This window comes from Asterias amurensis, chromosome 17 (genome assembly GCF_032118995.1).
Source record: "Asterias amurensis chromosome 17, ASM3211899v1".
Taxonomy (NCBI): Eukaryota; Metazoa; Echinodermata; class Asteroidea; order Forcipulatida; family Asteriidae; genus Asterias; species Asterias amurensis.
In genome coordinates, this window is record NC_092664.1 from 17,439,899 (window position 1) to 17,464,267 (window position 24,369).

The 24,369-nt window shown below is 37.7% G+C and overlaps 1 protein-coding gene and 1 long non-coding RNA gene across 3 annotated transcripts; one reads left to right on the forward strand and one right to left on the reverse strand.

Annotated features, from left to right (window-relative positions):
* Window positions 1-935: 935 nt before the first annotated feature.
* LOC139949464 (uncharacterized) lies at window positions 936-24,255 on the forward strand. Of its 2 annotated transcripts, XM_071947811.1 has the most exons (18): window positions 936-1,348; window positions 2,071-2,272; window positions 2,797-2,917; window positions 5,812-5,990; window positions 6,137-6,206; window positions 6,852-6,976; window positions 7,667-8,050; window positions 9,014-9,124; window positions 9,989-10,100; window positions 10,651-10,680; window positions 11,820-12,039; window positions 13,654-13,756; window positions 18,164-18,254; window positions 18,882-18,982; window positions 19,604-19,744; window positions 20,020-20,175; window positions 21,048-21,237; window positions 21,810-24,255. In XM_071947811.1, exons 2-18 carry the CDS (start codon window positions 2,106-2,108, stop codon window positions 21,924-21,926), a joined length of 2,418 nt encoding a protein of 805 aa, XP_071803912.1. In that variant the 5' UTR covers window positions 936-1,348; window positions 2,071-2,105; the 3' UTR covers window positions 21,927-24,255. The 2 variants fall into 2 exon arrangements, with proteins under 2 accessions (XP_071803912.1, XP_071803913.1); XM_071947812.1 differs by lacking the exon at window positions 10,651-10,680.
* LOC139949466 (uncharacterized) lies at window positions 14,908-17,650 on the reverse strand. Its single transcript, XR_011787549.1, has 2 exons — window positions 17,120-17,650; window positions 14,908-16,462 (listed from the first exon to the last, which is right to left on the reverse strand). It is a non-coding gene; the product is annotated as an uncharacterized lncRNA (long non-coding RNA).
* Window positions 24,256-24,369: the final 114 nt, after the last annotated feature.

A 24,369-nucleotide genomic window follows, 5' to 3' on the forward strand; every position in this document is an offset into this window, starting at 1 on the left:
TTAGTTTGTGTGCTTTCAGCAGATGCATTAATGCTTCAGAGTGAAAAAAAGTGACCAAAAACTACGTCAAGTGAGGGAGCCGTGACCCAAAGTGTTTTATGATACACAATTATTACACCAACAAAAAATAATAGTGTCCATGTGAACTTTTTTGCATTTTTTTGCGGGACTTTTGTATTATTTATTCGATTTTTGTATTATTAAAGTTTGGTTATTTTTGTTTGTAGTTTTTGTTTTGTATTGAGGCGGAGCTGGCGTACCCCTCCCCGATTCGATTTATACGGGGCTTGAAGCAGAAAGTTGATACATGGGCCGGCTGGCGATAGATGATGATTAAAGAAAAGGGCGCTTAAATTTCAGACGAAGCTTGTTCACTCAGTCCGCCAAATAAGCCCGGACAGAATCTCCTGCCACATCGCATTATGTTCTAAATTCATCATGTCTTCGCCATCAAACCACCCAATCATGTAGACAGCTTCTTTACACCCCCCCCCCCCCCCCCCCTCCCCCAACGATCCGCCGACCTTCGAGTAGAAATAATCCGATTTGGGCCAGAGGATCAGCAGATGGTCGTATGTTCCTGATCCCGGATGCCATTCCTCCTTCCCGGATCTGTCACACACACTAGCACTCTACAGTTATTATTTGCAGTAACCAAGGAACGCTTTGGCTGGTAGATTAAACTTACTGCACCCCTCTGGAAAACTATGTATCCTCAAGTAACCATTACAAAACAGTAATAAACAGTGAAGTTATGTTTGATTGTATGCTACCGAATATTACTCACATAAATATTGTGATTTATTTTTGAGAAAATGTATTGACTCATACAAAACATATGATTTTATTCACATAGATGTAAGTTGTGCGCTTCATAGAAGGCACAGCCAACGTCCCAAATGCTTTTCAAGTAATCCATCGAGTCGCGAGCGTAAACTTCACTACACACGATTCTAAACATTGAAGACATATTGATTTATTATTGACGTCGATAAGAATGAATCCATGAAATGCACATCAAGAAGGATGATGAGTTTATTTTTCTCAACACTGTTCACTGTGACATTGTGAAAAACTTTGGACTTGTCTGGTGAAAACCGAGTTTGAAGCTCCAGAATATTGAAGTGTTTTCACCGTGACTGTGGCCTTATTTACGCCGTACATTTTGTCGTTCCACCCGCCCAGCTCTTCAGGTCGACTTGGTCAGCTCACCAGTGCCCCGTTGGACCGACGTGTGGGAATTTCGTTGCGACTAGCGAGGTTGTTTTTTTTGCATCGTTTACCAACTCTGGATCCTCAAAATGGTGTACCTGAAGCTGACTGCTTAGGATGCTTTGAATTTGATCGTGTGAGTAATTTTATCTTAGGATAAATAAAAAAGATCACATCAGTAATGACACTGACAGTTAATTACTTAATTTGACAAGTCATGACCATAAAAATGTACAGCATGGTAAAATGTAATTTTTATTTATTTTTACCTTAAAAAAAAAAGTTTCCTTGTTTAAATAATAAAGATGGTAAAATGGTTCGGTACCATTCGCCCCTTGATCGGAAATCAAAATTATGAAAAACTCAAATCCCTAAAGATCGCCTGGAAGTTAGACCTGGTAGTGGTAGTCAGTGCCACTGCTTCACTGCAAACGGAGTCCAACCTGGGCTACCATGGAAGGCATCTCCATGCTGGTTGTCCGTTAGTGAATGCTGCTGCCAGAGCAGAGATGTGATTTGTGCCCGCTGTCTCGCTGAATATGGAGGGATTCAGTGGGATTGTGGAAATACTGTGACATTATTTGTTTGCGTTTTCTCAACGAGTAGACATTTGAAAAGTTGTGATAACGTCCTCCTCCCGACGGCGAAGCTGAACCTTTCCGGCTTTGCCTTCGGGAGGAGGGTTACATTGTCGTAACAAACAAATGAACTTTTTATTGTATATTTCTTGATAATTTTGCATTTATAAATCAGCATTATGAAGAAAAAAAACTAACGAATATCATGCATCGATTAAGATTTTTTTCTACCTTGCAACTGAATAATTATTATTGTAATAATTTTGTGGTTATTTTCCAGTTGGAGGTGTGGATTTAACTTGACTGAACTTGAAGATGTGCCCAGCAAAGACACGTGACCCAAGGTCATATATCCAGCCCATTCCACTAGCTCTACCTTCAAATCAAGGGGAACAAATCTTGGCTCGCTCTGACACTCAATACAAGACAAATCGTACCTCAACAACTAATGATGAAATATTTAAGGCTAACTATGCAAGAAGGTATGTTCTAATAGATGTTAAATTTGCATCGGGGATAAAGAATATTAATTTTAATATATAGAATAAGGTATGTTCTGTACATCAGGTTCAAGCCAAAATTACATCTATTTTGTACATTTGTAATGTTTAGAAAAAAATTACACATTCATTCAAAAAATGCTAATCAAAATTCTCCAACAAAAGAATATTATACAGCCCTAAATGTTGTGCTTTCTTAGGCAATTAATTTGTGGAAATGTTTTCAAATAAATTATAAATAAACAAAAAATGTAAAGAAACTTGTCTGACAAGCATAAATGACGAGAATCTCCAAGCTTGGAACAATTGTCAATGATTATGTTTGTACAGGTAATACTGTTTCAACCACGTGATAAGTGTTACAAGGGAACATTGTATTTTCAATGCATTTATGCATCAATTGTACAAATTTAAGACTAAACAATTGTTATTTGTTAATGCACATTGGATGCTATTTCTTCAAGTGAACTTGTTCACCGAATTACTTATATTATTTCTTTTCTCAGGCTTCATCAGATAGGTGAGCAAGGGTACCGGTCTGTAAATCACAAACCTTATCAACTACTGGGAGAACCGCTTTATCTGGAAGAGAAGAAATTAATTCTACATTCACTTGGACAAAATGGGGTAAGTTTCGCACTGTCAAGACTTTCAAAATGTTGCAGAAAAAAAGAGTTGTTGAAGTATTGGGGTGATTATCATTATACATGTTATAATGCGATGATCCTAACTAGTCGGTTACCCTCCATCCTTTTTGAGGTGAGGATGGTGCGTTACAGTCATCGCAACTACATGTAGTAACTTACGCCCAAATGCACGTTATACCATTTTAACTACGATTAGACTGGCATCAATTATTTCTCAGTTGTTGAATGCCAAGGAAACCGGAAAACACCAGCCTGATCAGCCATAATTGACTCGGGACAGACTTTTACCTTTTTAATGGCACTGGACACTATTGGTAATTAGGCCTACTCAAAAAAATAACATAAATACTTACTTGGTAACAAGCAATTGGGAGCTGTTAATAGTGTAAAACACATCGTGAAAAAAGGCTCCCTCTGAAGTACTCAGCATAGTTTTTGAGAATGAGGTAACTTCTCACTCAAAAAATGAAATAATTAAACTGAAGCCTTTCACTATGAATCTTAAAGCACACAAAGTAATGCAACAAGGATGTTTTTCTTTCATTCTTCTCTTGCAAGTTTGATGACCAATTTAACCCAAATTTTCACAGATTTGTTATTTTATGCAAATGTTAGGATACACCAAGTGAGAATACTGGTCTGAGACAATGACTTAATGTGTCTGTCCAGTACCTTTGACATTGAAACTATGATAGATTGTACACTAGAGGAAGCACTCTTAATTTGAATTTAATTTTGAATACTGACTAGAAATATCTCCCCCGCCACTCAAAAAAATATAAAAATAAAATTAACATCCACGAAATTTAAAAAAAAAAAAATATCTGACAAATTTCCCAGCAGCAAATGGCATATGGTGTAATAATTAACCTACTTGATATTGGTATTGATATTGGAATATCTGAAGTGGGCATTCAGTAGCTCCGTGGTGGCTGGTTTATAAGTAGGCCAAGAGGCTAGAACCGTAGCAACAGTTGCACTTTGACTTTGTGGCAAATATTGGTTTTAATCTCACTTTAAAACTCAACTAATTTTTGTCTGCTTATTACAGAAAATAATTTATTACACTAAATCGATTTCAAAAAAATAAAACACAATTATGGAGATGTTTTTCTATGTAAATAAATTGCAAAAAGTGGCACTGCATTGCAATCAGTATCTTGTTGCCACCAACCTGAATTGTCGAACAATACTTTAGTTTTGATAGTAAAAAACAATTACCATGGTTTCATATTAACATTGTTTTTGGGAGGGGAGGGCTGGCTGGGCTAGAATTTGTAGTTTAGTATAAAGGCCAAACAGTTGAGTCTCTCACTAGAAAATTCAGGCACGATAAAATCTCCTTTTATCTGATTTCCAATTTGGTGGCCCTTTGTAAAAATTAGAAAAATTGTGATCAAAGATCCTGAAAATCTATTATAATAATTAAAGCATATTCCGTGTATACATGTGGGTCTGGCTTTGTACTCGATAAAATGTTCAACTTTTTCCCAGGGATTAAATCACCTAAAAATGAACCCCCTGTTTTTCTTTAAAGAAGAATGCTGGCGCCTCTTATTGTCCAATTGAGTCTAGAGATCTGTAGATTATTTGCATTTCTGCTTGGAATGAACAAACACTGCAGAATGCTTCGTCATTCAGAATGTTAATAAAGCACTCTCTATTGGAAACGCTGGATCTATGTTTGCTTAGTTGTGTACTTAGTGGAATCCGGCAAGCTATAATTCCAAATCCCATCTGAATAGATGCACAATGCGCCTTTGATTAGTGACCACCTGAGAGATTTAAAAGTAAATAATTGTAAGAACAGATTTCAAAAAATTCCTACGATTGACCAGATTTTTCAATGCATGAAGTTTTTTTCGTTCAACAGCTAATCCCTGCATACATTTTTTATACTTTTTTTATGACTGCCTGTATTCATGTATGTATGTTGTTTTTAGCCAAAGATATAAAGGAAAAACCCATTTTTGCTTTACTTGTTTTGCACAGACATGCCCTCACACTGCGAACTGAGAAGAACGGTTGTCCATTTCATGATTGGTTGGAGAAAATGTTTTGATCTGGGGTGCTGCCATTGCGGAAAAACATTTTACTTCTAAAAGAAACATTTGGACGAAGCAAAAGTAGCAAAAGGACTCCAGTCACTGATGTGAAAGTCTTTTATTGGTTTTTAATCTTATTCTGACAAACACAATTTTGTTGTGCTTAGCTGCAGCTGTTCTTTGAAATTGGGAACTGTACTTGGTGTAGTTTAATTTTGAAGGAAGCTTTTAGTTTCCGGCTATTGCTGTGAAGTTGATGAAAACTCAAGATGACCCTCAATGGAATAAAGTGCCCAATACAAGAAAATGTATTATTTCCAGCCAAAGTAATCTGGTTTTTGTTTATTAATAGAAACTTGATGTGGGATGGTAGGCAAAGATAGTTCACCCCAAGTATCCCTTTTCAACTGTACACACGGTGTAAACATAAAACTGTGTACATTGTACGGGACTTTAAATTTAAATGTTTTATTATAAAATACTCACAATCGCTATCTACTTTTATAAACTAGTATTTTTTTGTTCTTAAGGGGCTATTACTTTGGTTTATTTGAATTTCTAGGGTAGTATTTTTCATTCAACTTGGAGGCAACCAACTGCACTGAAATATGGCAAAAGGAACACAAGATACATTATAAAGCAGCACAAGATACATCCTTCTTGCTGTAAATTAAGATCCCTAAGAAAATAATGAGAAGCGATTATTTTTTTCATGTGAATAAGTTTTCCCATTGGAAATGCCCGGAACTGGTCCCATTTAATGTACATGTGGTCACATGACCTTTAATTGCACAGTAACTAATTCTTGTTATAATCTTGCTATCTTTAGGCCCAGTTTGAAGAGTCTTCAGGGAGTGGTTCTGATGAGGAAGGAGATGATGAGAAAGAAAAGAAGAAAGATTCCTCCTTGATGCAACAACCCGAACAAAAACCTCCTCCAAGAAAATTTGTCTTTCGTCGGAATCATAAGAACAAGAAATCATTGAGTAAAGAAATTGTATCTGCAAGGTATGGTCTTTTCAGTTTTCAAAGGTGCATTGACAAACTTTTATCACGGTTCAAGGCGACAACTATTTTGCAGCTGAGTTTTTTTAATTTAATTTACAAACTTAAATGACACAGTTCCTTTCATCATGTTTTATTATTTTGTACAGGAAAATGGTAAACTGGGTCAAACTCGGACATGGTGTATTTACAACAATAAGAAAAGAGGATGAAGACAGGGTATGTAATTGTCAAATGTAACACTAAACAAAACTGAAGGGAAATTGACTGGGTAAATTGTAAAATTTAGGGATGCCAAGAATAGTTGACTAGATCGGGATTTGAACCTGCTGCAACCTTTGGATTAATAATCTGGTGCTTTACCAGCTGAGTAACCCCTATGTTGACGGTCTCCCTCCATCTTTGCAAGTTGTTTTTGGGGCTGCCTGTCAGCGGCCATACAACCTGTAACTATTGCAGCCAGGATCACATCCAAGCAGGTTTATTTACAACCAGAGAACCAGTAGGAGAGGGATCCATTCAAGGGTTACAACGGTTGAAATGACTGATAAAAACAGTTTTTTCAACAAAGCCAAAATAAGACAAAATGTTCATGTTATGTAGTTGGTAACATTTGTCTACTAAAGAAAACATTGATGTGCTCAGCATTTAATATTAAGCTTGGAGAAACAAGTGTAACAATACCATTCATCTTGAGTTGAATAACAGATTTACTTCAAGCAATACCCAGAGTTTGAACAGCACAAAACACTTTGTGCAATAATGGGCCAAGCAATATTATACACCTCTTGTTGCTATGGGTCAAGGATTCAAGTTTGATTATAAGTTGGTTAGCGTGATGCTGTTTTTGCTTGTTTTGTTCAGATGAACGCAGAGGAAAATCAAAAATTACAAGAAGCAGAACGAAGAAGAAGAGAATGGCAACCTCCAAATGTAGATAGTTCAGATGGAGATACTGATGATGAATTAGCAAGGGATGAAGATCTAAGGTTAGGAAAACAGACAGAGAGACGGACAAACAAACTAATAATAATCTAATAGACTGATTTTGTCATATTGATAACTCAGATACATGTAGATAGAGATAATGAGTTGGTTGGCAAGGGATGAAGATCTAAGGTTAGGAAAACAAACGGAGAGACGGACAGACAGACTATAGACTGGTAATGTCATCTTGATAACTCATCAGAAATAGATAGAGAGATCATGAGTTGGTAAGGGATGAAGATCTAAGGTTAGGAAAACAGACAGACAGAGAGACGGACAAACAGACTATAGACTGGTTACGTCATGAGTTGGTAAGGGATGAAGATCTAAGGTTAGGAAAACAGACAGACAGAGAAACGGACGAACAGGAGAACAGACAGAGAGACGGACAAACAGACTATAGACTGGTTACGTCATCTTGATAACTCAGACAAACATGTAGATAGAGATAATGAGTTGACAAGGAAAAAAGATCCAAGGTTAGGTTAGGAAAACAAACAGAGAGACTCAGATATTGAACGAGCATTCCAAAAATTTGGATTTAAGTATGAACAAGAGACAAACACACAGATCTTAAAAACAGACAAACACAAAGATCTTTGAAGCAAACTTCTTTAACTCAAATTTGCATTTGGATTAATTTAAATCTTAATTCATGAATCTCATTAATAAGGAAGTGTCTTGACTTGCAGCATCTTCTTAACGCATTCAACCAATGATGGAAAGAAAGAGGTGTCTTTCTCCCGTCCTGAGACGCACCTGTACACTCCAGCCAGCATCGTTGTCCCTCCAGCTAGCACCGTTGTCCCTCCAGCCAGCACCCTTCCTCCATCCAGCACTGCCCTTCCTCCAACTGATCATCCTGATGTTACTGATGAGCACACAGATCCAATCTCAGCACTAGGTGTGGTCAGTGAGCAGAGTGGCACTGCTACTCCGGCTAAATCCATCTTAAGTTGCTCCTCACCGGTTATCAGAAGAAGACGAAAGAAGAAGAGTAGTGAACCACCGAGGCCGTATACACCAATAAGATCCAATATTAATGTGGAGAATGATGATGGAAGTAAAGCTAATAGGTAGGAAATATGAGATGAAAAAACATTGTTAATAGTGAACCACCGAGGCCTTATACACCAATCAGATCCAATATTAATGTGGAGAATGATGATGGAAGTAAAGCTAATAGGTAGGAAATATGAGATGAAAGAACATTGTTAATAGTGAACCACCGAGGCCTTATACACCAATCAGATCCAATATTAATGTGGAGAATGATGATGGAAGTAAAGCTAATAGGTAGGAGGCAAAATAAGATTTAAAACTTTAGTTTTATGGATTAGCATTTTGACTCTGCTGAAGATAAGCATAATTTTCTGTCTGAAATGTTGAGACCACAGCAGCTCTTTTAAGCCCCCTCCCAAAAGACATTTACACATGGTTGTCATGGTTGTACCCACAAGTGTACTAGTTATAGATAGTTCCTGTTTTCCACAACATGCAAAGCTTCAGTCATCACTTATTTAGATTGTCATTTATGTTTTACTCTCTTGCTTCAAAATTCATTGTACCAATTTTTCTGATTGATAACTCAGTTACAGACCACCTCAGCTTCTCAGCAAACCAACTTTGATTACCTTACAATTTGTATGCATCTTCATCAGTTTATACAGTTTGTCAAGTGTGCTTTCAGGCAATAGACCGATCCAGTAGGCTCCGCCCACGACGCACATGTGAGCCAAGAACATGTGGGGCTCTCCAACGCCTTTCTGCACAACTCTGCTGCGCGCGCCAAGATACGCGCACGCATGTCGGACCTTATTTGTCGGAACCTTCGTTACATTGTGATTGGTCAATACGTAATGGGGCGGAGCTTAGTGGATCGGTCTATTGCTGTGGTGCCCTTTGCAAAGTTCCAATCCAAATCCTTGAGATGCCCCTTACCAGAGCAAAATTGGTTTGCCCGTTCAAGAGTGGAGTTCAAGGCCTGTGCTTAACATTTTGATTGATTCAAATAACAGTCTTTTATGTTGTTTTGACAGGGATGCTATATTTCGTCAGCTGTGTGCAGTGAACTGGATCTTAGAAGCAATGATGACTGAACCACCTGCTGCTATGGAACCAATTACTAAATGCTGGACCATTAAATACAAGTAAGATAGTCCTCTTGATTAGAGCATAACTGACCTAAACGTTGAGTTGTCAACCACTGGTTCTTTTCAGGACCAATACTGCTCAAATGAGGTTTTCACATGGTGTTGTCGCAAACCTCTCTTAGTTATACTTCCACCATGCAAAGATTCAAATCCTACTAAGTAAATTATTGGACTTGGAAAGCAGTTAAGTATTAAGCTCTATGGTGGAACGCACCTCTGCTCAGCAAATATCTATCAATTACACCATTTTGGGAGTTGGTTCCTGTGTACACTTTTACTCCCAAAGTTGGGAACTGGATAGTTATGTGTAAGTACACTGTGTGTTGTACAATGGTTCAATATTGTACTTCTTAGTTTGTTTCAGTGACTAAACAGCACATTACCAGTTGGATTGAAATTTAGATTTCATATTATATAGTGATGTTTTGTATCACTGAACTAGTCAGCTGGACCTCTTGGAGAGATTGTGATTGGTCTTCATGGTGTTTTACCACAAAGTAGCATTTAGTCAGTTGGCCAATGTTGAGGGAAAATGCTAGGATCTATGGTATACAGCTGCATTTTCAAAAAAATTGATGCCTAGTCAAATGAACAAACTTAATCTCAACTTTAGATATTTGTTCAGAAATACATTATTTTAATTTGCCAACATAAGCTTTTGAAATGTAAATACTGAAGATGATTTGGATTTTCAATTTGCCCTGATTGTGGATAATAAGACCAGATTAAAAGGTTTTACCCAGGATTTGGTGAAGGGGTTTTCAAATTGTTCACTTAATGCAAATAACAGATAAAACAGGCACCCAGACACCCCCTGGCTAACACTGCGCTAGTATAAATGGCTTCTTTATACTTTTTCAGAGATTTACGGCAAAACACTTTTTGTAAGACGACTGTGAAAGAAAGGAAACGTGAGAAGCTTGTTGATACAAGATGGAATTCCTTTGTCAGTAATCCAGGAGCTGGTCATCTGGTAAGCTTTCTAGAAAACTTCAATGTCTCTTCTTATTTTCCTAAACACCTTTTTCTAAACAATTTTCTCTCAAAGAGACTTTTATTTCAGTGTTCTTTAGTTATTAACATAATTTTTTTACTCAAGTGTCAGACATAAACTAGAAACTGGAAAGCATAAACGCAGACCTTTGAAAGCTTTTGTTTTTAAAACATTTTTCACCAATTGCGTGATATTTTGATGATTTTTTTTACAACATTCATCTAAAAAGTATTTTCTATATTATTGTCTATGATTCCACATCACTAAATTATGTTAACGGTTAGCCAATTTTGTCTATTTAACTGACGTTCTTACTTTTAAAAATGAGGTACTGTTTTATGAATACTTTGTATTGTATTTATTTTGAAAACGCCAAATGTTTGATTCAGTGATTTACCAATGGGTAAGTTCCTTCTAGCTTTGGTTTATTCTCTGTCCGTCAATTGCTGCTTATACGGTTCATTGTAGATCGATTGAGTATTTTGTATTGATGTTTATTTGCTACTTGTTTTAAATGTTAATGCTTAAGACGGAAAGTTTGCCAAGTCTGGGTGGACAGGTAATAAATATAATGAAGAATAGACAGTTACACAATTACATGTGTTTAGCGGTGTTGTGTAGTTGTCTATCATTGTGTGCTGATTCTGCTGTGATATTTTGCTTTAATACAAGTTTGATACTACATGTATTTACAATGTGAAGTGTAAGAATGTGGAAATAAGAAGTTACTTGACATGTCTTGAGACGTTTTATTCTTCTAACCAAATAAAAATGTCATTATATATGCACTTTTGTTTTTAAGAGTGTTTATACTTATGTGAAAACGGAGCCAATTTTTGTGATGCAACAATTGGTACACGCTGTTTTTCCAATTTTGACGCAAGAAGATTGGCTTTGCTTCCGCTGTGGTGTAAAGTACAATTTATGACTCAGCTTTGGGCCTAGTAAGACCATAGAGAAAGACCTCAAATGTCTCTGCATGTGCTTCTTGAAGAACAATGATTTCAGAAACTTCTCCAGAGTTTGAAGCTGTGATTGGTATTCAGTAGAATCCAGAAACATGTAGTTTGTGTTATTACTAAAACATACTATTGTTGCTTATTGTTTTGACAGTAGTTAGCACGTTTCATACTTCACGCGGAAGCGAATGCAAAGCGAACTATTGGGATACAATAAAGTACGCTTAATTTTCGCAATGTGTGTGAAGTGTGAACCGTGTTTTAAGCTTTTAAATTCAGCACTTTCACTATTTGATTTGTTGGATGTTGCACTTTAAATTTAAAGGGGTGGATTTCACCAAGAGTTAAGACTAGTCTTTTATCTCGAGTTAGGACGAGTTACTCGTCCTTAACTTAGGACCAGCCATACGTTTTTTTATATCTCCTAGGAATAGTCCTATCTTTTTGTGAAATTGACTCCACAGGCATGCCAGGTAAGTTTCCATTGTGTACGCCATTCTGAGAATGCTCACATTTTCAAGAACGATGGATTTATCTGGTAAACTGCTATTACCTAGAGTCCCCAAAAGTCTCCCATTGCAATTACATTAACTTATTTGGCACATGACAATTAAAAAAGGACTAACAGTATAACATAATTATGTCCATTTTTGTAACTCTGTAAAAAGTTTGATACTTACAGCTGTACAATGTATGAGCTACATGTTTATGTGGTGTTAATTTTTCTACCATTTTTCAGAAAACTCGCAATAGTACCAAAACCTCGCAGTTTGGTCCGAACCTGACTGCCTCAATGTCCTATGGTCGAGGTACACGTCGTACGTCAGTCCAAGCATCCAGTGTGACTGCTCTACAAAAGACTGCATCTAATGTTGGATCAGTCAATCCTCTGAGTTCTGATAGTACACCAAGAAAAGAAGATGACGTGTCAGCTAGGAAGGAAGTAACGCCAGGAAAAGGTAAACTGGGTTTAATTCTTTGTTTGTTGTTTTCTTATTTGATTAAACATCCAACATCACTAGCCCCAATAACAGGATGGCTAGAAAACAAGAAGAAATGTTCAGTTTTAGATATGGGAGGAAAACCCCTGATGGGGGTAAACCCACACAATTAGGTAGGAACTGAAAACCCAATCCACATGCAAGACTCCGGTCTGAGTTGTGATTCGAAGAGGAAAGGTAAGAAAAGAAACCACTGAGCCAACCTGATCCCAGATCATTCTAAGGACATGAATGGGTAGAGACCTGAGCCCAACATGTCATGGGAGGATCGGAAAACCCCGATGGGGGAAAAGCCACACAATCAGGTAGGAACTGAAAACCCAATCCACATGCAAGACTCCGGTCTGAGGTGGGATTCGAAGAGGAAAGATAAGAAAAGAAACCACAGAGCCAACCTGATCCCAGATCATTCTAAGGAGATAAACGGGGGTAGAGACGGATGAGCCCAACATGTCATGGTTCTTGTCCAATTCTATGCCCAAGGGCATTGTGGTTAAGTCTTCACAAAACTCCTTCAAGAAAAAATGGCAATCATCAATCTGAGAAAAGTTTTCAGATCGAAGCACCAAGGCTATGGATCCTTACCTGAAACTGTTTAACTTTTAAACTCACATGGCTTATTCAGGAATACTTTAAAAACATATCTGTATAAAGAAGAGTTTTGTTGACTCCGTTTTCACTTATGTGATGCTACTTTTATTGATTGTTTTCAATTTGTTTTTACAGAGTAGTGCGCTAAGTAGCCTTGCTCAAGACAGTCGCATTATTTGCTCCGAAAAGACGCAGCTGTAAACCCACCCGCCGTATACCCTGTGCATGGTGTGTGCGATCACACCGAATGACCCACCCGTATACACACTGTCACATCGCACGAATACTGTTCACACAAGTCATCGCACTCGTACACCACTAACCGCATGCGGAGGCCGTCAGGCCGACAGCCTTGTCGGGTCTGTATCTTCCCGTTTTAATGTGTTGTATTGAAAAAATTCCAATAGTGGACGAAATTGGGGGGGCTCTAGGATATGCTAGTATGCAGCTCATGAATATGTATATCGTTCGTCAGACCTATCAGACAACACAGGATGTGAGGCAAATGAATTATTCATTTTGACGTCCAATCACGCACTTCCCTTATCACGACCTTTGGACCCTATCATGCGTCCGTGGTGGTGGTGTGTGAGGTAAACATGTCTCGTCTTTCGCGGGCATTATGGTAATGAGCTGACCGTGGGAACTCTTCGCTTATTATAGTAATGAGGTCAGTGGCTTCAACACAGATCCTACAAGGCTGTCGGCCTGACGGCCTCCGCATGCGGATAGTGTACGGGGGCATCGTGTCGTGCGATGTTACGCACAGTGAATACGGGTGGGTTTTATGCACAGTGAATACGGGTGGGTTTTTATACAGCGGCGGTCTTTTTTCAGAGTGAATAATTCGACTGCCTTGAGCAAGGCTATGCGCTAAGCACCACTTAAGGTCGATACCGGCACTTCTCAGATGTCCATTATTAGTATGATTATAATGAAATACAAAAACATTTAAAGATAAACTCATTTTCTATTTCATAGGTACATTGAAACTACTTGATGATATATATGAAAGTGCATCAATGGTCAGTAAGGTTGAAGAGATAGATGATGCAGCATCGAGACGGGGTGCTAGACGAGAGAGGTAACTATAATTCATTAAGAATTCATCTCTAGATCCAGTTTAAACTCCTTTTCAAAAAAATGTTTTTTTTGTAGTTGAATGAGCCACCAAATGACCGAGCTTACTATAATTTAACATTCTGAACTTCTAAGTTTTTTGTGTTGAGAATGTGATTCAGACTTTTGAGAAATCATTGCTACACACTGGAAGCTCCCAGGGATGAGGGGAGGGGATGGGAGTAATCTTCTTGTTAGTCTTGGCCCAAGACGATGGTGCTTGATTCTGGATAGTGTACTACGCGCGGTTGAATCGCCAAAGCGCGCCCGCCACGGTATGATTTAGTTACGTGGACGGCTCGAAATCTAGACTACACTCTGCAAGCTACCATCGTCTTGGCAATCATGCAGCGCTGCGTGCACTGTGGGCGTTGCCGTATTATGTTAATAAGGCCGTTGTCGAGGTTGTGTAATGCATATTCAACATGTGAACAACATGGCAGCGCCCAGCAGCATGAAATGAAGTCGGGCCACGGTCGGACGTACGGGACGAACGAGTGATACTATAATATGGTTTGCCTAGCCATACCATGGAGGAATTCCTCCATGGCCATACTTAACGAACGCAATGCAGGGATTTAAATTCTACATCCCCTTTTCCCAGAAAACCAATTAATAACTATTGTCGTTATTCTGAAGAATAGCTGACTACAGAATGTCTGAGAGAAAACTGACTAAGGAGGAATTAAGTAACAAAATGCTTCGTTACGTGTCGTGTTTGTTTTATGGTTTTATACTTCCCGAATGATTTGTCGTGGGCAGATCACATGAACCACAGACAGACGAACTACCCTCAGTGCATATATTACACCATGGAGGTACCTACATGATTATACTCACATGGAGGTAGAAACCTCCATGATACTACCGTATATAGTAGTTTTACTACAGCAAACACTATTCACTGTACAAGTACAATTTATTGTCGTTCTGAGGCATCGACTTATATGACTTTGCACATGTATTAAACTTTAGGGCTACTAATTGTGTCACAATCACATGAATACCTAATAGTCAGTACGTTATAATTAACAATGATGTATTGTGTCTTAAAACAATTGATACAGTTTAATTCAAATTATTTCTAAATAAAGGCCAACACAAATTACTTGTTCATAAAATTGATTTCTTTCTTTATTGCCAAACACAAATTCTTCACAGAACAGTGGCTATTAAAATGATCAGGTTTGTAACAGGCTATAACAACGATACCCCACAATTAAAGCCTGAGCGACTAGTGAAATTTGCTTCTCAACTATTCGTGCCTCAAATAGTCGCAACTTCAACACACTAGTCATTTTTCATGCCCCAAAATGCATTGCGACGTATTATTTGCTGCAGGTGCAATAGAGTAAAACTCACGCTGAAAGGATTTAAGGATTGTGTCACTTTATGTCTAGGGCTGGGCGACTAGTGCGACACAGTGTCAAACTTGTCGCACAGTCGAGATTATTAAAATCACAAGTCGTGTTGCGACTACTTTTTTTAATTCCTAATTGAATAATCGTGTACTCCAAAAATAGTAACAACTTCCTGTTTGGTGAACTGTCTATTGTATCGCTCACGACTATTCATGGCAACATAATTTACTTACGAAACACAGTCAGTGACACCAGTGACAATCCTTCAATCCTCTAAGCACGAAATTTACCATATTGCCCCTGCGGCAAACAAGTCATGACTAGTGTCGTAGTCATGACTTTTTGAGGTGTGACTAGTTGAGTAGTAACTTACACAAGTGGCCCAGGCTTACTGATGTCTGGTTGTGTTTCATAGGTAAATTATGTTGCCATGAAAAGTCGTGACTGTGAGCGACACAATTTTTTCAGCAAGCAGGAATAGGAGCAACTATTTTAGTTGTTGTGGTGGCTTGATTTACTGAGTAGGTGAATAATGGCAGTCGCAACTCGACTAAGCAATAACTAGTTGCGATTTCGACATCAATCGTAGTGCGTACCACTAATCGCCAATCACAGGCTTTCCCACAGCAGCATTTAAAGTGCACAGGTATCACAGCAGTTATACACAATACTGTTTGTACTATGTACCTGTATGAGCGGCTGAGCCTACGACCACTCTTCTACATTGTGGGGTGCAATGCAGTTTTCATCTGATTCTCTGTGTCTTAGATAGTTTATGGCAGTTGAAAGAGCATGTTGCTCATCTCGCCCAACTCTTCCACTTAGTTGTACATTTTCATCTTGGTGTTCAAAATAATGACAAACATCAACCCCAGTCCAAAAGCATCGGTTGCTAAGAGTATGCACACAGTTCCCACAGTGTTGAAAAAGCTATGTAAACTCATCTTGAAAGTCAATCTCTGTATTGGTATGGTATGATACATGTCGACAATAAATTGTGATACAGTGGTGGAACTTTGCAGCAAAATGTAGAGTACAGTTCTTCACATACGACAGTTAATATGATGTTCCATCTTTTCCTTTTCTCTTCTTGAGACTTCCTCTGCAAAACAGCAAAATATCTCTTCCACAATTATATACGCTTGAATCTTGATTCTGTCACAGATTTGTCTCTCTTGAATCAAGAACTCCATTCCTTAATTGCAGAGCAGTCGACTACCCATTCATCTGACAAGACGAGGCCTAAAAAGTATCAGTACTCCAAGGTGGGCATGCAGCAGTTCTCTAAAAGCCTTTCCTGGAAATGTGCCCTATCAGAAGAATGAAACAAATACAAATCATAGAATAAGTTCAGTGATTATATTGGGTCTTATTGTGCTAAACTTTTTCTGCATCAAACTTAATGTAAAATGTACATCTGTTTTGATTATAAATATTAAACCGTTGACCAGCGAGGGTTACGATTTACGATCATCAATCAACCCAACTATAGCAATTGCAAACAAGTGTTAATTGCTTGTGCACAGAAGAAAAATGCAAGTTAAAAAAAAAAAAGTCAGCCAATGAGATGAGCCATTTTCAAATCGAGGGATATGAATCTGTGTGCATTGAAGTGTTGGTGACTCAAGTCAGACAAATCCAATCTCACATAAAGCTGGGCTATGTTCGTTCCAAACCGAAACAAAACCAAGGAGTAGGCTCATACTTCCTTCGAATGCGAATGCGAAGTGTATTTTGGTGAAGCAATACTTTTACGAGCTGCCCTTCCATAAGTGAGACACAAGAAAATTGTGCTTCGCATCATGAAATAGCACTGCTATTTAGCAGGAAGGAGGTCTACCTACATAAATAACAACAAGTTTTGAAGTATTCAAACATGACAAACAATGACTACTTACAAATGTATGACTTTACGTTTTCTAATTCCATACAGATTCGATCAATATAAACAGATTCTCTCCACTCACCACTTTGTGACACTGACAGTTACATAATGACTTGGGATCCATGACTTGCTCAGTTGCAAACGTTGGTCGTATGTGGTATCATGCTCTAGTTCAGAGTTCCCTATAGTTTATTCACACCCGGACATCCTACCTCCATGGTCCAACTGCTGCCTGCATGCAGCAGACGAAGCACACGAGAACTGACGGAGTTTATCGCAAAACCAGACCGTCCGCAGAGAGGGCACTAGCTGGTATATTTTGACATAGTCGTTCATTAATTGCCATCTAGATAGCAGATCAATATAGCTTCGGCTCACTTGTTCATCTTTAACATTCATAATCGTGAATATTTCCTATTTTCTTACGATTTTTCCTCCACGACAAACACGGAGCTGCCAATGCCGTGTAATCATAACATGAATGACCCCGGGGTCAACTAAACATTATGTTAATTTATTACAACGATCGCACGCTGATTGGTTCTACAGAAAGCTGTAGAAGAAAACAATGAAAAAGTTAACACAGCGCTGCAGGATTGCCAAGACGATGGTAGCTTGCAGAGTGTAGTCTAGATTTCGAGCCGTCCACGTAACTAAATCATACCGTGGCGGGCGCGCTTTGGAGATTCAACCGCGCGTAGTACACTATCCAGAATCAAGCACCATCGTCTTGGGCCAAGACTATCTTCTTGTCCAAAGGGATACCATAGACAATTTTCATTTTTCTGAATAATATTTTAAACACTGTGGTTAAGTCACAGGGATTTTTTCCTCTAGACAAATAGAACACAATCAATCAATCAACTAATCAATCAATCAAAACAATGTATATATCGCCTGTTTTTATATCAAGATGCTTTGACACGAAAGACATACGTGTACATATATAAATCATGTTACTGACACAGAAAAATGGCGTATAGAAAAAATTAGCCTCTTCTTGAAAATATTCACATTTGGGGAAGTTTTTGATGTTTTTTAAAGAGGTTGTTGCATTACAATAGTGGCAAACTTTGAACATGCACACTAACCATAGGTTAATCTCCACATTCTTGTTGTTATTTAGGTCTCCCTCTGTTGCTAGTGATCGTAGTGGTGCTTTAAGTACAGGGTCATCAGGTCAACGAACTACGGTCAGCAAAACACCTACACTATCAGTAAGTGGCGTTTTCTATCATGTAATAGTCCTACAACTTAACTATGAATGCTGACGGTCTGAAAGAAATTGTAGAAATGGTACAGATAAAGTTAAGCTTTGCAGTGAAATTGGTGTTAAATTTTATTATAAAGCATGCTTTCTACTATTCGGAGTGACTGATCTCTGTTTTTTAACTTATCGCTAAGGGACAGAGTTTGTGATTTTGACAGTGGTTTCTAAATGCGCCACAGCATCTACCTTTTTAGAAGATGCAACGTTAAATGGGTGTCATCATTCTGAATATAGCACTGCTCTATAAACAACAATTCTTTTAGATAAACTTCCTATCAAGGGAAATTAGCAAACTTCCACTCCACAAGGGGATATAAACTCTAAGAAGCTGGCAACAGCCAATCTCTCTCATAATGTATGATTATGAATTGCACAAATCAAGAAATTATTAGTCATCAAGAAATTGTGATCGATCCTGTTGAAAAATTATAATGAGCACCGTATGCCCAGTGCTATAGTTCATTGAATGTCGGTCAGTACTGTTGATTTTTGTGTCTTCAGAATTAAAAGTTGATGTTGTGAGAAGACATGGATAATATAATTTCTAATCTTCTATTTTTGTTTTCATTAACAGAAGAAACACCTTGAAGAGAGAGATAAGAAAGTGATTAAACCGGCTGAAAAACAGATTCATACCTGGGTGGCATCGACCAATAGGAAGCTAAGAACTATGAGGTAGGTATAGTGGTTTGTAGGTCGGTATAGTGGTTGGTAGAAACTAAAGTGGGGATTCTAGGAATCCAGATTAAAGAATAAGAATGTTAGTTTGGAAAACTCTGGGTACAAACACGAATAATACAAACTCCAAACCCTTGTGCCTCAACTCTCAAACTTAGTTTAGCATAAATGCAGTCTACTCTTAGAAAAGGAGTGGAACAAAAGCATTTCTCTTGCTCAGCTTTAAAAAATGTAGAAATCAAAACAACTGGTTCATTTTGAAAAAGACATTCATCTTGTTTGATTATTTGATCAACCTATTGGAAGGTTACAGGAAACCTGCTGACAAACTTCAGTCCTTTGCAATCCAATGAACGACATAATTAGGGAATGTTGAATAATCTTCCAAAGAACATAAACAAAATCTCCCAAGCCATCTTTAAACTTCCCTATAAACCTTTCTTTTTGAGAGTTTATTGTACAGCACTATGGGCAACGTTGGATTGACGCCTTATAAATTTTTACAATTGACTGATTTGATTGATTGATTGATGCGTCATATTAATTGACATGTCCAGAGTTACCTCATTAGTTTCAAAAGCCAAATTCTCATGAGACATCTCTGTTTCTTATTGACAGTGCACCACCTAAGACAGAGTTCAAACCCATCTTCCCGAGTCAAAAACACGTTCATCTACCATCTGAGTTACGAAGTCGCTTCGCTGACGTCACTGAAGACAAAGCCCTTATGCTTCATGATAAACTAGAAGTCTTAGAGAAGTAAGTACTTTTATAAACCATGTCAAACTAAACCATAGATTATTAAGTTCATGCATAGAAAAGACTTTTTGTTGTTGTGTGGATTTGGTGGTCTAGTGTGGTAAAACATCTCGGCTCTGTCAATGCAAAGGTCGTGGGTTCGAATCCCACTCGATTGATTTGCCTGTGGATTTGTTTCGTCAGAACTCTGGGAAAGTACCGAGTTTACAGTGCTAACAACAAAAACAAATTATGGATTTGACTTTCCAACACTCACAATTTGTTAACATTCACAGGAAGAAACTTTGGCGAAGTGAAGAGAAGTTCCGAGCGATTCGGACCAATCTTCACATCAGTTCTCAACTAGACAGAATGAAAGAAGCAGCAAGAGATAATGAAGAGTCAGCTGAAGAAAAGATGAGGAAGAAACGAGTAGAGGAAGAAAGTAAATGGTAAGGAATCAATGAATAGAAAGAAATGTCGGCAATAAAAGCCTGCAGTATCCATAGATCACAAGAATCTTTAAGGCAGTGGGCATTTTACTGTTGGCTAGTCATTTACACCAAACGTTTCAACTATTTCAACTATTTCCTGGCATTTGTCGTGGTGTAATTTTACCCCCAATCATCAATTTTATCATTGGAATTCATATCTGATGACAGAAACGTTAATTCTGAGTTCTTGGTCGTTAAAGGATTTGGTTACTTTTTTAAACACAAAACATTATGTCCACAGATTTACATTAAACTTACCCAGTTTGAAGATAATGATGGAAGAAAGCTTCCCTCAAAATATTACTTGCTTCATAAGAAATAGTAAAACAATGTCACAAAAAGACTTTTCGTCTCAGTCAGTGAGACAAAAATTATTTTGCATGTAAAAATGTATCAATTGGTTGATGCGTTTTTACATGCTAAAACTAAGACTAAATAATTTTGGTGACAGTGTTTTACTATTAAAGTTCTCAAAAACTCTAAGGGAAGCTTTCTACTATCATTATTTACAAACTGTTTAAGTTTCATGTAAATCTGTGGACATTCTGTAAAAAGTACCCAGACCCTTTAAAGTTTGTTTTGTAAAAAGCCTAGTCCAATTAATAATCTTTCTTGTACTTGTAACAATTTCCACCCTGTTACTTTGTCGAAGTTTGATCAGAAAAACTAGCTGTTTTCCCCCTCCCTTTGATTTTTGAACTAGGTGTTTGCTATGTAAGCACTCACTACACACTCATTTACCTTTCTAGAATAAAATCGAAATGATGTTCATTTTGTACGAGTTGATCTTTAGGTACTTTTCTCAATAGATTCTTGATTAATTCCTTCAGGTTTCAGGAGCTAACATCTCGACTACCTTCCTATGTATTTGCTGATCGAGCCTGTACGGCCATCTTGGAGAAACTACAAAGCATGGGGATTATAGAGAGTCGTAAAATCACACCACAGAAGTTTCTGAATGTACTAACGGGTTTGAAGCCATGGGAACTGTGTCTGCCAGACGTCAGTGCAGCTGTAGAGGTAGGGGTTTATTGTATTAAGAATATCACATAACCAGGGGAATACTTGGTCCTTGGGAGCAAATGTTTGAACATTTTATGAAGGAAAATGTGCCGTCCTACATGTACACAAGTGTAGGCTTTAAGAGATGTGTCAGGCTATTTCTAAAAATCACCCTTTTTCCCTGATTTTATCAAGGGCAGACCAAAAAATAGAAAAATCAGAGTAGGAGGAATATGCCGGCACAATTATCAAGTTGTTTTTGTTCAGTGTTGGGGGTTACCCAATCAGTAAGGAGATGAGATTTCAAATGTTACTTATCACTTGATAAGAATAATTAGCAGAGTTCTTATAAAGTTCCCAATTTTTTAGACAGTAGACACTAGAACAAGACACTACTGAACAAATACAGAATCAGCAATTAATAAGTTATGAACTCTGAACAGTTTCTTAATATTCCACATTGAGTCAGACTGGCGGACTTCTAGAGTTTGTTTGATCGGTTGGGGACTGTTATAACCAAAGGCGCCCTGACCAAACATTATCTATGAGTTGAAACTTTAACTTCAAATTGTTTCTCTTTATTTCTGCAGTTTATTCGTGAGAGAGTGACGTTGATGTCAGTGGAGGATTTTGAGGCGTGGTATCAACATGAGATTCCTGGAATCATGAGATCACAAAGTGCTCCACCAAACACCTTCCCATCATGAGCAGATATACACTGGATGAACGTGTGATGTTACGAGGTGTGGTGCTAGCACAAGGTCATAGGGAGCTTGCCTTGGCCATTATTTGTCATTACTAAACTCTGATGAACTTGGATCATAAGTGACTACGCACACAATTTGGATGAGGATTTTACACAAGCGGCTGAATTAGATTAGTTGTATTATCTTTGTGTAAACACTCGATGTTGGTGCTAAACAGCGAGTCGCACTTTACTCTGAAATAATGCTTGTAAATTGCTCCGTTGTGTGACATGGCCTTTAAATTGGCTGACATTACCAGTTAGCATTCAAAACAATACTGGTAAAGAAATCAGGGATTGACGAGACTGACCTTTGCATTATTTGTTCAATTTGGTCAGAAAAATGATGTTATTACAGTGAGGATTCTTTGAATTCATACCTCGTTTGACTGTGCCAATAGCAAAGTATGTACATGTATTATAAGCTGTGTATTAGGCCTATTCTTTGCAACTTTTGCATTTAGGTTCTGTGCTATTCTTCAAATCATATCAGGTAAATTTTCAAGAACAAAGTATGTATTATGTGCTGTGTATTTAGGACTACTGTTTATATAAATGGGACTTGCATTTTGGTTTGGTGCCATTCTTTGAATTTCATCAGTCAATTGTACCAAGAACAGAGCATGTATTTATGTGCCGTTTTCAATATTGTGAATTATGTGCTATTGTATGAATCATACCGGTAAATTGTGCCAAGAACAAAGCATTTTGTGTGGTTTGTAAACAAAATATGACTCCTCTCATTGGTTCTGTGCAGTCCTTACTTCCAGAAGGATTTTGTTAAAACCTTACCCCCATTTAGCAACAATTGAATGCAAAAAATCCTGTTCTATCACCCCCATTCTGAAACAACTACACTGGCTCCCCATCTCTCAACGAATCATCTTCAAGCTGATGCTCATTGTCCACAAAGCTCTCAATGGCAAGGCTCCCCACTATATTTCTGAACTGCTTCAAGTTTACACTCCATCAAGGAATCTTCGATCAAGTTCCATGCTTCTCCTCACTGAACCCAAGTCTCGACACTCATGGGGTGACAGGTCTTTTTCTTCAGCCACGCCATGCATCTGGAACTCTCTACCACTTAATCTTCGATCTTGTCTTTGTACCACAAAATTCAAGTCTCTTCTCAAAACTTATCTTATGTCTGTGTTGTGTTTTGTTTTTGTTTTGTTTTTGGTTTTACTGCGCCTTGAACACCCAGCAGGGTGGATATGTGCGCATTACAAGTCTTATTATTATTATTTATTATTATTAAAATCTTGTGGGCTTAATGAAGTTGGTACTTAACATTCAGGTCATCATTCCTTCCAGCATTTTTAGTCAGCAAATTATTTAAATGCAACTGTGTTTTGTGTGCTCTGAAAGCCGCTATTGAGTAGTGAATTAAGATTGAGTGGAGTGTGTAGCTTCATGTCCCAAATTATTGGACATTACAATTGTTTTGTCACAGGAAAAATGTACACGTACAGTTTGTATACATGTACACGTACAGTTTGTATACATGTACATGTATATATATATATATATATATATAAAATAGCAATAGGTTCAGAAGTTTGTTAAAAAGATAACATTGTCTGCTTGTATTGCCTTAAACAGTCACATCACTGAACAATTAAAGGAACATTACAGAATTGGTTTTGCGAAAAAAAAAAGTTGCTGGCAGTGTAAGCACTATATGTAATCCACCATATACACCATAAACTGACAAACCTGTAGAAGTTTGAGCTCGATCGGCAATCTGGGTCATGAGAAAAGAGCGAAAAACTGATTGCAAATTTTGCATTGCATCGATGCCAATACAAAAATGAATAAAACGCTCACTGAGCAATAAACTCCAAATGCAAAATTAGATTATTTATTTTTCATCAAATATGAAAATTTTATGTAAGTCTGTGATCTTCACGGTTTTGGTTTCTTACCAATTCTATAACGTTCCTTTTAACAGTTTTTTATTGTCTTATACTGTATTATATTTTTTTGCAGACCAATAAACTTTAAGTATGCTTTTAAACAAACATTGCTTTGTAAAAATATCTGAATTATTGAGTCTTATATTTCTGCCTGAAAAAAAAATCCCTTTTTGTTTTACTCGCCATGTCAATTCTAACACATATCAAGCTTGTCAAACCTTTTTTTTTAACTTAAAAACATTCCCTCTTTGGGATTTTACAACCAGTAAAGGGACTTGACTTGCCTGCTGCTGTTTTCCATGCATTTGGCGACTGCTTGTTCCGAACCCTAAGCATGTTTCGATCGAAATCATTTCTGCAGAATTTTAGCAGTAGCAACATGACAATGTATCATTGTTAAACCTTTTCAATTCAGATGACTTTACCTCATATCTAATGATCTGAATGGCGCATAAGGGAATGCCAGGAATTGGAATCACTCTGTAAAAA